Source organism: Martes martes (assembly GCF_963455335.1).
Source record: "Martes martes genome assembly, chromosome: 2".
In the NCBI taxonomy this organism is placed as follows: Eukaryota; Metazoa; Chordata; class Mammalia; order Carnivora; family Mustelidae; genus Martes; species Martes martes.
This window is the reverse complement of record NC_137889.1, coordinates 175,328,055-175,344,234: the sequence shown is the minus strand read 5'-3', so window position 1 is coordinate 175,344,234 and position 16,180 is coordinate 175,328,055. Positions and strand designations below refer to the sequence as shown.

The window sequence follows — 16,180 nt, the reverse complement described above, 5'->3', positions numbered from 1 at the left end:
TAAAGATACAAGCTGGGGTTGAAGAAAGCATAATGGATTCTAGAAAATCCCTTTCTGGAGAAATAAAAGAACCAAAATCTAACCAAGTCAAAATCAAAAAGACTATTAATGAGGTGCAATAAAAAATGGAGGCTCTTGTGGCACCTGGGTGCCTCAGTGGGATAAGCCTCTGCCTTCAGTTCAGGTCATGGTCTCAGGGTCATGGGATTGAGCCCCACATCAGCCTCTCTACTCAGTGGGGAACCTGCTTCCCCCTCTCTCTCTGCCTGCCTTAATAAATAAATAAAATCTTTTTTAAAAATGGAGTCTCTAACTGCTAGGACAAATGAGGCAGAAGAGAGAATTAGTGATATAGAAGGTGATTGATGGAGAATAAAGAAGCTGAGAAAAAAAGAGATAAACAACTACTAGATCATGAAGGGAGAATTTGAGAGATAAGTGATATCATAAGATGAAACAATATTAGAATAATGGGGATCACAAAAGAAGAAGAAAGAGAGGGGCAGAAGGTATTCTGGAGCAAATTATAGCAGAGAACTTCCCTAATTTGAGGAAGGAAACAGGCATCAAAATCCAGGAGGCACAGAGTACTCCCCTCAAAATCAGTAAAAATAGGTCAACACCCTGTCCTTTAATAGTAAAATGTACAAGCCTCAGAGACAAAGAGAAAATCCTGAAAACACCTTAGGACAAGGGGTCTATAAAATAAAATGGTAGAAACATTGGATTGGCAGCAGATCTATCCACAGAGACCTGGCAGGCCAGAAAGGACTGGCATGATCTATTCAGGGCACTAAATGAGAAAAATATGCAGCTAAGAATACTATATCTAGCTAGGCTGTCATTGAATATAGAAGGAGAGATAAACAGCTTCCAGGAAAAACTTTTAAAAACTGAAAGAATTTGCAGACACCAAACCAGCCCTACAGGAAATATTGAAAAGTGTCCTCTAATCAAAGAGAAAACCTAAAAGTAACATAGATCAGAAAGGAACAGAGACAATATACAGTAACAGTAACCTTACAGGCAATACAATAACATTCAATTCATATCTTTCAATAGTTACCCTGATTGTAAATGGGCTAAATTCCCCAATCAAAAGATGCAGGGTATCAGATTGGATAAAAACAAACCAAAACAAAACAAAACAAAAAAAGACCCATGGGTATGCTGTCTGCAAGAGACTCATTTTAGACTCAAAGACACCTCCAGATTTAAAGCCAGGTGTGGAAAACCATTTACATGTTAATGGACATTAAAAGAAAGCTGGGGTGGCAATTATATCAAACAAATTAGATTTGAAACCAAAGGCTATAATAAGACATAAAGAAGAACACTATAACATACTTAAAGGATCTACCCAACAAGAAGGTCTAAGAATTTTAAATAACTATGCCCCTAACATGGGAGCAGCTACTTATATAAACCAATTAATAATAAAATCAAAGAAACACATTAACAATGATACAATAATAGTAGGGGACTTTAACACTCCCTTCATTGAAATGGACAGATCATTTAAGCAAAAGATCAACTAGGAAATAAATGCTTTAAATGACATACTTGGCCAGATGGACTTCACGGATATATTCAAAACATTCCATCCCAAAGCAACAGAATACACATTCATCTCTAATGTGCATGAAATATTCTCCAGAATAGATTACATCCTGGGTCCCAAATCAGGTCTAGACCAATACCAAAAGATTGGGATCATCCCTGCATATTTTTGGACCACAGTGCTTTGAAACAAGAACTCAATCACAAGAGGAAAGTTGGAAAGAACTCAAATACATGAAGACTAAAGAGCATCCTACTAAAGAATGAATGGGTCAACCAGGAAATTAAAGAAGAATTAAAAAAAATCACGGAAACAAATGAAAATGAAAACACAACTGTTCAAAATCTTTGGGACACAGCAAAGGCAGTCCTGAGAGGAAAGTATACAGCAATATAAGACTTTCTCAAGAAACAAGAAAGTTCTCAAGTAAAACCTACCCTACACCCAAAGGAGCTAAAGAAAGAACAACAAAGAAAGCCTAAACCCAGCAGGAGAAGAGAAATAATAAAGGTCAGAGCAGAAATCAATGAACTAGAAACCAAAAGAACAGTAGAACATATCAGAGAAACTAGGAGGTGATTCCTTGAAAGAATTCATAAGACTTATAAACCCCTGTCAGACTTATCAAAAATAAAAGAGAAAGGACCCAAATTAATAAAATCACGAATGAAAGAGGAGAGATCAAAACCAACATCAAAGAAATACAAATATAAGAACATACTATGAACAGCTATATGCCAGCAAATTAAACAATCTGGAAGAAATGGATGCATTCCTAGAGACATATAAACTACCAAAACTGAACCAGGAAGAAATAGAAAACCTGAACAGACCCATAATCAGTAAGGAAATTGAAGCTGTCATCAAAAATCCCCCCCCCCCCAAAAAAAGAGCCCAGGGCCAGATGGCTTCCCAGAGGAATTCTACCAAACATTTAAAGAAGAATTAATACCTATGGTCAACTAATCTTTAACAAAGCAAGAAAGATTGTCCAATGAAAAAAGACAGTCTCTTCAACAAATGGTGTAGAGAAAATTGGACAGCCACATGCAGAAGAATGAAACAGGACCATTTCCTTACACCGCACACAAGAAGATACTCACAATGAATGTGAGCTAGGAATCCATCAAAATCCTTGAGGAGAACACAGGCAGCAATCTGTTTGACCTCAGCCACAGCAACTTCTTCCTAGATACATTGCCAAAGGCAAGGGAAGCAAGGGCAAAAATGAACTATTGGGACTTCATCAAGATGCAGCCATCAAAAAATTAAATCTTGCCATTTGCAATGATGTGGTTGGAACTAGAGGGTACTATACTAAGCAAAATAAGTCAATCAGAGAAAGATAATTATCTTATGATATCACTGATATAAGAATTTATGAAATAAGACAGAGGATCATAGGGGAAGGGAGGGAAAAGTGAAACAAGATAAAACCAGAGAGGGAGACAAATCATAAGAGATTCTTAATCTCAGGAGACAAACTTAAGGTTGCTAGAGAAGAGGGGAGGTTGGGAGGGATGTGGTGGCTGGATGATGGACATTAATATGTGCTACAGTGAATGCTATGAATTGTGTGACTGATGAATCACAGACCTGTACTCCTGATACATTATATGTTGACAAAAAAAATATTTTATATACTCTTTACCTAGATTGACTACTGTAGAAATTGTATACTATTTGGTTTTAACCCCAACTTCTTTCCTCAATTTCATTTGCCTGGTGTTTGGCCATGATTAAAGTTGGTTTATATGTTCTTAGCCAGAATAATATAACACAAAGCTGTGTGTTTTTGGGTATTACATCTGAAGACACTGTATCCATCAGACCTTTATTGATGTTAATTGGTCAGGGTGTTGTCTGATTTCTCCATCAAAATCTCCCTTTTTTGTTTATCTATCTATCTATATCTATCTATCATCATTCAAGTGTGTGGGTATCTATCTCTCTATCTGTAAAAACTTATGAACTCTAATTTTTTCAATTGTTTATAATTCATTTCCATACTTAATAATTTTGGTGTTTCATTTGGTATCCTAGATTTGGCCAAAGGAGCTCCTCCAAGCAAGCTGCTTGTTCGTGTGACATGCATCCATTATTTCTGAGTATTTCTTTTATTTCTAGTATCACAAAATACCCCAAGCACTTTTTGTACTTAGCCTGCCACAAGTTTTTCAAGAAACCTTGGTTCCTTTTAGTTGGAAATAATATTTAGACCTAAATCTGAGTGTTGGTTCTGCTTATTATACTGCAAGAATGTCCCTATTCAGTGGACAGAGCAAGGAAACAAATGTACATATATTAATATACACTATATGCATACCTATACATACACATATTATTAAGGATTTATTTTTTGCCAAAAGAAAAATTCTTGCTTCTTTTCAAGCATAAAGTTAACACATGTCAAACATTTTATTGAATTTATTAATTAATGAGGACAAAGTACTATTTTATAATAAGTTCAAAAAGGAATTCAAAGAGCAGACACATAGAGGTGTCCTCCAGCTTTTTACAAGTTTGCATTATACTTTTAGACTTTTATGAAAAACCAACATTAATACCTGTTTTTGCTGGCAGAAAGAAATTTGAAGAGGACTTTGCTTTTACAAAAAAGTCTTTACCTTATTAATGTAGGCTTCTTATAAAAACAAAGTGGCCAAAGTGAACTTTTGAAAAATGGGGTGGGGGAGATGAACACAAAGTTTTTTAGATATTGCCATTTGCCAAATTTGTCTCCATAAAAGTTGAATTATTTTGCGTTCTACAACAACATATATATAGCCTATTTTCACACAACCAAATCAACATATGGATTGTAAAGGTTTTTGTTTTTGTTTTTGTTTTTTTAATTCTAGCAATCTGATGGACAATAAGTGATAGTTCTCTATAATACAACTTGCATTTCTCATTATGGGTGAAGTCAACAGCATCTAACATTTAAGGATCATTCTGAAATCTCTCTTTTTTTTTTTCTGTAGTTGGTCCATTTCTATAGAATTTTTGGTCATCATTTTATTAATTTTAAAAGTTTCTGAAAATTAAGGATATCAGCTCTTTACCTATATGTTACAGATAATTTTTTTAAGTTTGTCATTTATTTTTATTTTGCTTATGTATTTTTCATCATTAAACTTTGAAGTCAAATTTATCGATCTTGTTTTTAAATTGCATGTACTATTTGAGTCATAATTAGAAAGGCTTTTCTTCACTCGACTTGTTTTTAAACTATTTGTCTTCTTTTTTTTTTTTAAGATTTTATTTATTCATTTGACAGACAGGGATGACAAGTAGGCAGAGAGAGAGGAAGGGAAGCAGGCTCCCTGTTGATCAGAGAGCCCGATGCGGGGCTCAATCCCAGGAACCTGGGACCATGCCCCGAACCGAAGGCAAAGGCTTTAACCCACTGAGCCAGCCAGGCACCCCTGTCTTCTTATTTTGTAAAAGCTGGTATCACCATTTTATAAATTAGAGGACTGAAAGCAAGAATTATTAGCATTAAGGGGAAACACTGGTTTGGAAGAATGGATCAAAGAAGAATTTAGGGTACCCTGAAGTCCTCTTAGAATAAATGATCTCCAAATATTTCAATTCCCAATTCTTAGAGGATCATAGTAGTTGTGAGCCACACCTCAGAGTAAACCAAGAAAATCTCTATTATAGATCATTAGGCATAATTTCCTAAGTTCTCAGCTCCCTATTGTTTTATCCTCCATAAATTAGTTAATTAGTTAATTAAAGATTCCTTGGCATAGAATAACATTGAAATTGAGTCTCAATCTATTTTGCTTTTTAACTCCTACTCTGTTCAAATTATCAACCCATTACTCACATTGAAATAGTTTACACTTTCTCCTCCAACACAATCTTTATTCCTGCTAAATTGTCACTTTTGATTTTGTTCCTTCTCTTCTTCACCAACCTAATGTCCCAACCTAAATGTCCCATAAGAACCAATTTATTTTTATCATCTTTATTTTTATCTTTATCATCTTTATCTTTATCTATAAAAGCTTTCCTAATGAGAATGTGGCAAGAATGAGGCTATCTAATTTAACTTACTTGGTGAATCGCTATGAATTCATGCATTACTTAGCATTGTACTACTGATATTGATGCTTAAGCATACACTGATCTGTACTGGTATTTCAAAATTGTATTCTCCACTATTTAAAACCATTCAAAATAGAGAATTTCTTGAAGGAAGAGTTAGAGAGTGTTCTATACTTCCTTTGGGAGAGTGGACATTTGCTAATTTTGACTGCTTAGGAACAAGTACTCTCCATGTTCTCCCTGTCTTCAGTGGAATCTGACTTTCATCTTGAGGTAGGCATGAGGGTCTGGCCTCAGCTAATGGAGTAATCTCTCTCTTAGACCACAGAAATAGGTGGAGAACGTCATAGAAACCCTAAGCCGATTTAATCAGACTTAAAGCCCAAGACTTCAGTTTGAAAATTGGTGGTAAAAGCTTGCTTTTTCTCTTAGACCAGACTGATGAACAATTTACTCATTGACAGTCAACTTGGGATCAAAAGTACAGATATTAGAAAAGAAGTATAGATAGTTGATGTGTGTGGTTTCCATGCTAAAACAGGGGAGTCAAAATAGAAAAGTATCGGTCCAAAGCTACTTCTGGAGGTTCCATCTCCACTTCTAACCACTCACTTGAAGAAAATTAGACACTGGGTTAATACGAAAATAATTTTATTTATATTGAAATAAAATTTTTCTCCAACTAGGATTAGTAGGAATTGCTGTTGTTAGTTAGAATACTATGGCATATTAAAATACTGGGCTATGATTTTCTGTTCTTGTTTTTGTTTGTTTGTTTGTTTTTAATATTCATTTATTTATTCCAGAGGTGGTGGGTGGAGGGGCAGAGAAAGAGAGAGAGAGAGAGGGCAAATACTAAGCAGATTTCCCACTGAGCATGGAGTTTGACACAGGGCTCCATCTCACAACCCTGAGATCATGACCTGAGCAAAACCAAGAGTCAGACACTCAACCAACTAAGCCATCCAGGAACCTCGGGATATGATTTTCTAAAGCATAATTTCAAACAATGCATAATATTTCCTTTGAAGCTTTGTGAAATAAAAATCTATTCCAAAGAATAGATTTTCTATTCCAAAGATTCCTTTTCTATTCCAAAGGAAAAAAGATATTTTTGGAGGTGCTTAATGGGGAAGTAAACCCTTTAATTGTCTGTTAATTGAAAATATGGCATTGAAATTTTTCCCCCTTCTGTCCCCATAAATATACTTAGAGGAATTGAAAAGAAATAGCATACTAATATTATGTTATCAAATTTATATCATTTTTAAAAATCCCCCAATTACCATTAACATACTGAAAATCATTGATAAATCAAGACTCTTTTTTATTTACTGAGACAATGACATTTGTTCTCAGAATTTTTTCAAACTTGATTTAAGATTCACTGGCAGCAAAATACATTGGCAACAGACTATTAGCAAGAGGCTTAATATCAGTTACTTTTAATATGATCTGATTTTTTCAAGAAAGAATTGTGCTAATTATGATTATCATAATTTTTTGCTCCAGTTAAGGTCAATCTTACTTTGCTTTTTCTTTTCTCCATGTACTTTTTTTTTTTTTTTTAAACAGATTTTTTTTTTTTTTTTAAATTTCTTTGACAGAGAAAGACACAGTGAGAGAGAGAACACAAGCAGGGGGCTGGGAAAGGGAGAAGCAGGAGCCCATGCAGGGCTCAATCCCAGGCCCCTAGGATCATGACCTGAGCTAAAGGCAGACGCTTAATCACTGAGCCACCCAAGCACCCCTCTATGTACTTTACACAAGGCACAAGCCCCCAAAGAAAATCTTGCTTATAACTAGAACTGGTTTCCTCACAGAAATTAGTGTCATTCTTGGTTTGAAGATTTCAAATTATTGCATCTGATTTATTGCAAGGCTTCAAGCTGATTAACTGGTAAGAGAAAATGTGTCATGGCCTTAAGGGAAATTCTTTGATCTAAACTGTTTCTTTACACTCTACCTGTGCTGTAAATGTTTCAGTAGAGAATAATTGACAATGGTGTTGACATTATGCATGTCTCATAAACAAATGCATGGTTAAAAATTCAAGTAAACCACCGAATTTCAAACTTCAGAAACAAAAGATGAAGCCCAGCAAGAACAGAAAATTCAAAAATAGTTCAACAGAATCAGAAAATTAATTTTGTAAAGCTCAAACACTAGTGTATATATATCTCTTTAGTATTGTGGTAAAGTAGGAGCCTGGAATTGAGTCTGGCTTTCTGCCAAATGAGCTTTTTAATACTCTTGAAGTGATTAATTTTCATACATAAAAAAAGCAAAGAGAAAATGATTTTCAGCCTTGGAAAGATACCATCACAGCATAGAAGTTTCTACACTTTTTAAATTAAAGTTTGTAGGATGCTTACACAAAAATGTATCAGTAATGAAAATCTAGTCTTTTGGAAGAATTTTGGGTGGCATGGAGGAGAAAGTCTGGTTAAAGTGATACTTCTCTAAAAGGAGATTACTATTGTAATTTTAATTTCCTTTTGTCCAGAAATGTACATTTTAGTTGCCAAGTGATATTGACATTTTTAAATACCAGGATAGATTTGTGGTTAGGTCTTGTTATTTCCTTTCTTGTTTTCTTTCTGTCTGCTGAGTTCCTAAAGATATCATGAAAATAATCACCTTACTTTAAAAAACAAAAACAAAAACTAAAACTAAAAACGAAACAAATAAACAAAACTAAACTTTATATATATGATATTTGGAAAAGTTAACTACCCTTAAGTTTGGCACAATACCTTCTTAGAAATGATGTAACTGAAAAAATATAAGGATATTTTCATGGCATAATATCCATTTATTGTATTGAACTTAAAAAAAAAAAGAAAGCCTGTGAAACATTTAAAAATGTTGTTAGTTTTGGGCCATTTGGCTGGCTCAGTTGGAAGAGCATGTGACACTTGATCTCGGGATTGTAAGTTAGAGCCCCACTCTGGGTGTAGAGATTACTTAAATAAACTTTGCAAAGAACAAAAACATAAAATGTAAAAAAAAATTATTAGTTTTGTTGCCATATGATGTCACTGGAGTTGTACTTAATTCCTTTAGATACCTAATCCATATTGGAATTTAATATAACCTTTAGCTCTTACTTAGTAGGCTTTTAATTTGTGTGTGTGTGTGTGTGTGTGTGTGTGTGTGTGTCTGAGCCCTAAGACCTTCATTCCCTCACCTGCAAGCATACTAAATCAATAATTTCAGCACAGTGATTTATTATTGCCCTCCTGCTTCTCACAGTTCTGATTCATCACCTAGTTGTTTAGACATTGAGGAGGATATACACTCATCATTTCTTTTAAATAAGCCATGTTTTAATAACCTTCATTTTATAAAATTTTATTCTTTTCCTCATATTGTTTTGAAATAGTCTGTCTACAGTCTCTCTCAGTTTCAGATTCTTTCTCTGTCAAATAAATATAATAACTCCTCACAGGACTGATGTAAGTTTCACATGAGATATATAAATTACCTAACACAGTGCTAAGCACAAAGTAAGTATTCTATAAAAAATGCTATTATCTTTAATATCAGATTTATATCTATAATCAGCATCTGATACTCCAAGCAAATCAGCTAATCTGCTTACTTTTTTAAATAACCAAACCTGAGTTTTGAGTTAATTCTTGAAAAGTTCTTTTAAATTGGAAACTTTCTGAAATGTGCCAGATATATTTTTTTTCCCTTTCTAAATCAATTTAGATACACAATAAAATAATTACAATTGTCCTTGATGATTAAGTCATTTATGTGGAGTAGACATTATGGATCTCTTAGCAGCTGCTTACTCTATACTATGTCTTACACTAAACACTTTGCTCTGGTTATCTCATTCATCCTCCTCAAAAAGATACAAGTTGGATATTGATAACACATTTATAGGCAACATAGCTGAAGGTCAGAAAAGTTAAAAAAATTTGCTTAAGATCAAGTAGAGAGAATTAATAATACAGGTACTTTTTTTTTAATTCTACTTATTTATTTGACAGAGAGAGAGATCACAAGTAGGCAGAGAGGCAGGCAGAGAGAGAGGAGGAAGCAGGTTCCCCACTGAGAGGAGAGCCCGATGTGGGGCTCGATCCCAGGACCCTGAGATCATGACCTGAGCCGAAGGCAGAGGCTTTAACCCACTGAGCAACCCAGGCGCCCCTACAGGTACATTTTAAACCCAGATTTGTCTAATCTGAAAATTTGTGGGTTTAATTACTATAAGCAACATTTGTTAAAACTTGAAATAAATAGTAAACACTATTATTTTTTAAATTTTTTTCACAAAGGGCTTTCATGCATATGATTTTTATGGACGGTCAAATATAATCGGGCATACATTATTTGCATCACAGTTGGTAGATATATTGTCACTTTTTCTCAGTATATTATGTGGTCTAAATGAAAGACAGAATGCATGAGGATATGTGGGTCCGGTATTCACTGAAGCCAATGAGAAGCAGGATAGTTCTGAATTAAACTGAATCTTACTTGACTCCTGCTTGGTGTAAAAATGAATTGTAAACTTGGACTATATTGATACATATGTAGTGTTTGAGTTAAGGAAGTCCTTTGCTCCAATGTGTAAGAGTAATATTTACTGCTTAGTGATACACTTTTCAATAGGACACAGACAGTGAAGACAGACTAAGAGCAGTATGAACAATATGATAAAGCGTGGCTCCAGAATGTGTGGGTGGGTCAGTCAGTTAAGCCTCTGCCTTCTGCTCAGGTCATATTCTCAGGGTCCTGGGATCGAGCCCCACATCGGGCTCCCTGTTCAGTGGGGAGCCTGCTTCTCTCTCTGCCTGCTGCTCTTGCTGCTTGTGTTCACAGTCTCACCCACTCTCTCTGACAAATAAGTAGATAAAATCTTTTTTAAAAAATAAAAAATAAATGAAGTTTAGCTCCTGTCATTGAGAAACATGTATAGGTGCTGAAGTATTCAGCCTTAGAGGAGTTGGCAGCTCCATTTCTGCTTTCAGGTATTTGACAATCTGAAATCTGGAAGAGGAATTGAGATTTATGGGCCATACAGCTACAGGAATGAGAACAATTGAATGGAGACAGACTTTGATTTCAATAAAAGGAAGAGTTGCCTGGCAGAGCTAGTCAGCAATGTACTGAGTTGCTTATATGACTGGGAGGGTCTTGTCCCTAAAATGTTTGTCTTCTCAATAAAGTATGTTGTAAGTTGTATAAAATTTAATAGTGTGTAAAATGTATTCTTTGGTGACAGTTTTTTTTTTCCCCACCCTGAACATCAAATATGTGCTCATTACTCTCAACCCTTCATTCCCTGTAGAAATGAAAAGTAGATACAGCACATTAACGGAATCTAGAGCAAATCCCGAATTTTATTTGAGCAATTAAATTCCAACCTTCTTCCCTTATCAAATCTTCCTGGTATTGTGAACAATACCAAACTACCAAACTGATTTAGATTTCAGACCTTTTACATTTATTTGGTTTAAGCAAGGATGGGGGATTGAGGAAAAGAAGCAACGTGAAAACAAACAAACAAAACCTAGAGACCTGAAGTTTGTAGATGATATTTGTAAAGGGTTAATTTGTTTGAACATTGACTTTCCATACGTAAAATATATATCCTTTTTTAATTTATAAAATATATAAAATCTATATTTTAATGTTCTCTCTGTTAATACAGGTTTTAAAAGATTAATTGGAATTACTTAACCTGCTTTCCTCTTTGAAAACAACTCTCGTTTTATTTCTTTTTTTCCTATTCTGAATATTTTCTAGTTTTCCATACCACCTTCCTCAGCAGATGACCCTATGTAACTTCTGAGGAAATTGTCAGTTCTTTCATAAAAACAATGTTAATTTCCATATCTCAATCTTCGCTTATACACTTGTGTCTTGAGTTGACTCAAAGATTATGCCATTGCCTCTCAGTGGGTGGTGCCAGGACCAGCAGCTTTGCCATCACCTGGAACTTGATAGAAATGCAGAACTTCAAGTTCCAGAAGTTCTCAGAAACTACCAAATCAAAAATCTGGATTTTAACAAGATTCCAAAATGACTCCATTTTACACTAAAGTTTGAAAAGCCATTCCATATGCCTATTTTCGGATGCTTTCAAGTCTTTCAAATTTACTCAGTTTCCACATCTATGCTGGTTTGTTAGTTCATTCAATCATTCCTTCATTAAAGAACTATTTCTTGAGGACCTGTTATGTGCAAAACACTATTTTGGATGTTAGGCAAACAGCCTTAAAAGTATAGACAAGACCCTGGCCATCTACTAATTCATATAATAAGCAATGAAAAAATAAGCAAAAATTAGTTTCAGATACATGCAATATATGTGCAAGTATTTGTCCCAGTCTGTGATATGTCTTTTCATTCCCTTAATTTTGTTTTGTAAAGAGCAGCAAACCCTCTAATTTTGATGAAGCCCAGTTTACCAAATTATTCTTTTATGGATTGTGCTATATCTAAGAAATCTTTACCTAATCCAAGGTAACAAAATTTTATTTCTTCTAGAAATTATATAGTTTCAGATTTTATATTTAGATGCATGATTCATTTAGAGTTTTTTTTTCTGTTTATGGTGTGAAAAATGCATGAAGACTCATGCTTTGTTTTGTATATGAATATCCCATTAATTCAACCCCATTTGTTGAAAAGATCCTTTCTACACTGAATTAATTGCTTTTGCAGTTTTGTTAGAAATCAGTTGTCCATAAGTGTGTGGGTCTGTATTTGGACTCCATATTCTGTTCCTTTGATCTAGTTCACTACTTTTACACCAATACTGGATTCTTTTGATCACCGCAGCTTTATAATAACCACATCACTATTCACGCAGTAAGGAATCAGGTAGCATTAGCCCTCCAACTTTGTTCTTCGTTTTCAAAGGAATGCTATTTTTCTTTTAGCATTCCAGGCCCTGAGCATTTTAAATTTTAGAATCAGTTTGTTGATTTCTATGAAAAAACAAAAACAAAAACAAACTGTAAGAATTTTAATTGGAATTGCGGTGAATCTATACATCAGTTTGGGGACTATTTATATTGTAACACTAATGAGTCTGTTGACTCATAAACAAACTGTATTTCTATATTTATTTAAGATTTCTTTAATTTCTCCTAGCAATAATTTGTAGTTTTTATCATATATTTCTTACACAGATTTTGTAGATGTATATATAAATATTTTATATATTTTGATGTCAGTGTAAATGGTATTGTGTTTTTACTTTCAATTTGCAATTGTTGCTGTTATATAAGATACACCTCATTTTTATATCAGTCTTGTATCTGCAATGCTGATAAACTCATTTATTAGTTCTATGAGTGTTGTTATTAGGTTCCATCACATTTTCTATATAGATGATCATATCCTCTTCAAATAAAAGCCATTTCACTTCTTTCTCAATCTGAAGGCCCTCTATTTTTTTTTCATTTTTGCCTGATGACATTGACTAGAACCTCCATTTCATTGTTCTATATATATATATGCTATTATATGTTATATATTACATACAACACATATATATATTATGTATTATTTATAGTCTATATATATTCTAAAAATTCACCAATAATAAATACAATTAAAATGGGCAGAAGATTTTAAAAATTTGCTAAAGAGATACGTGGATGATGTAAAGCTTATGAGAATATGCTTGATATCATGTCATTAGGGAAATGCAAATTAAGACTACAGTGAACTCATTATAGACTTAGTAAAATGGCTGCAATGGAAACAACTGACCATGCTTGGTGTTGGCAAGGGTGTAGACAAAACAAATAAGTCATTTTTGGGAATACAAAATGATACAATCACTTTGGAAAATGTCACATTTTGTTAAAAAGCTAAAATGCACCCACCATGTAATTCAGACATACTGCTTATAAGAATTTACCAAAAGAATAGTAAGCTTATGTCCATGCAAATACTTCAATGTGAATCTTCAGAGACACTTTACTTGTAATAGTCTCGGACTGGAAATGTTCGTCTACAAATGACAGAATAAACACATTTTGATGTATCAATACAGTGAAATACTACTCAGCAAAAAAAGTAAGAAATGACTGATACATGCAAGAACCTCTTGAATTTCAAAATATTTATGCCAATTGAAGGAAGCCCCAGACAGAAGAGAATGTGCACTGTGTGATTCTATGTATATAAAACTAATCTGTATTGACAAAATGGTTACAGTTGTTACTTGTAGGTAAAAGGGGCCATAGCAGGGACTGCAAAGTAATAGGAAGAAACTTTTGGGTGAGACAGTTGTGTGCATACCTTGATTGTAATGATGCTTTTCACATATATACATGCTGTCCACATTTGAAGAATACAACTTATGTCTGACATATATAAACCACATATATGATATATATATAATTATATATGAAACTATATATATAAATATATGTCTACACTATACATATTTGCACAAATGCATGCATATAGTTTCATGTATATACATATCGTAGTTTAAATTATGTCAAACATCAAATTGTAAACTTCAACTGTGGACAGCTTTATTATAAAAAATACTCTTATCATTAGCTGACATCATAAGAATAAAGGAACATTGGGTCAATGATTAGCTACTTTGTTGAAGTCTGAGGGTTAAATTTGAACTAAGGTTTTGTTAGAGTCCATTTTGGTCTCCTGGGCCTCAGAGCTATTACCTACTGGATATGTCCTTTTTGATAACACCACATGCATCTCTAACTGTGTTAAAATCTAAACTAGACATCTTTTCCTAGGAAACTGGATTCTCCATATTATCTCATTTAGAGTTATGTCTATCTTTCTAATTGCTCACACCTTCATGTTGCTGTAATGCAGTTAGGCTAGCCAGTAAATGTTATTAGAGGATGGGGCTTGAGGGAAGAGCTCTTGAATGAACCTGGAATTTTCTCACTCTGTCTAATCCCACATCAAATCAGGCACTAAATTCTGTTGCTTCTATTCTGCAATGTCCTTCTAATTTGTACACCATTTTCCAATGCCACCTTTTACTCCTTTAGTTCAGAGCTTTCCTTCCTATGTTATAGGACCAGCTTCTTAACTGATATCCCTGTGTCTTATGTTTTAGTCTCTGCAATCAATTTTCTGCCCTGAAGCCAGAGTAATCTTTTCTAAACTACAAATCTAATTATTCCAAGAGCCAAGAACAGTGCCTACCATTCACTTCACCGTGGACACGAGCCTCCAGAATGGCCGCATGAGCATCAAGTCCTATGTCAGCACTTTAATGGGTGTCCCTGGGAGAACCATGGGGGTGATGTTCACACCTCTCAAAGTGAAATATGCATATTATGACACTGAATGCATTGGAGTTGACCTGATCATGAAGACCTGTTTTAGCCCCAACTGGGTGATTGGACTTTCAAGCGACTTGCAGCAAGTAGGAGGGGCATCAGCTTACATCCAGGATGCCCTGAGCACAGTGTTGCAGTATGCAGAGGATGTGCTGTCCGGAAAGATGTCAGCTGACAATACCGTGGGCCACTTCTTGATGAGTCTGGTTAACCAAGTACCCAAGATAGTTCCTGATGACTTTGACACCATGCTCAACAGCAACATCAATGACCTGCTGATGGTGACCTACCTGGCCAATCTCACACAGTCACAGATTGCCCTCAGTGAGAAACTTGTAAACCTGTGAATGGGCCCCATGCAGCACTCCTGCCAGTCTGGGCCACCCTAGGACTCAGAATGGAATGAAGTAGAATGGTTTTCTTGTGGTTTGAGTCACACCGAGTCAGTCAAGTGCTTGTGACTCTAAATAAATGTAGCCTACCTTTTGTAAAAAAAAAAAAAAAAGGTAGGCACTCAATAATTAATTGTTATATGGGAGAACAGATGAGTGGAACTATCCAGATTACAATTCCTCATTAGCTCAGCATCGCACTCAGGTTCAAATTAGAATTGTCAGTTGTAGCCGAAAAGGTCTGCCCAATCTAATTTCTACCATCACTCCCATCTAAAGGTGAACACTGGGGCACTGGGTCGCTAAGTCGGTTAAGCGTCTGCCTTCTGCTCAGGTCATTGTCCTGGGTTCCTGGGATTGAGCCTCGCATCAGGCTTCGTGCTCAGTGGGGAGTCTGCTTCTCCCTCTCTCTGCCTGCTGCTCTGCCTACTTGTACTATCTCTCTATCAAATGAATATATAAATCTTTAAAAAATAAAAAAGGTGAACACCATTTTTGAACTAAAGCATTACCCTAAAAGCACCCTCTTTTCTTTGCCTTTGAACCTTGCACTTAGTATTCTAACTCCTTGCCTTGTGCTTTCTCTCCTTTATAATATCTCATTCTACTTATATTTATTCTACTTATATTCCAGAACTAGCCAAAACTCTTTTCAGGGAAATTTCTCTGCTTCTGCCGACTCCTCAGGCTGTTTAGATACTGCCCTATGTTCCCTGAACTACTCTGCGAATGGAGAGTCCTATCTTAATGACATATAATTCCCTGATTTCTCACATCTACAAAGTGCAGAGGCTATGCCTTGTTTAACGTCCCTTTGAAATTACATAGAACCTGAACCATAGTAGGCATTCTATTAAAACTAT

At 34.9% G+C, this 16,180-nt stretch overlaps 1 protein-coding gene across 1 annotated transcript in view; it reads left to right on the top strand.

The window, feature by feature from the left end:
- LOC308338358 (eukaryotic translation initiation factor 3 subunit F-like) overlaps positions 1–15,272 on the top strand; it is a gene marked incomplete at both ends in the record, with an annotated part of 145,212 nt that extends 129,940 nt beyond the window's left edge. Inside the window, one exon of the mRNA XM_080796363.1 lies at positions 14,770–15,272. Within this exon, the coding sequence (XP_080652489.1) occupies positions 14,770–15,272 (503 nt within the window). The remainder of the gene's footprint in view (positions 1–14,769) is intronic.
- Between the last annotated feature and the right edge of the window lie 908 nt (positions 15,273–16,180).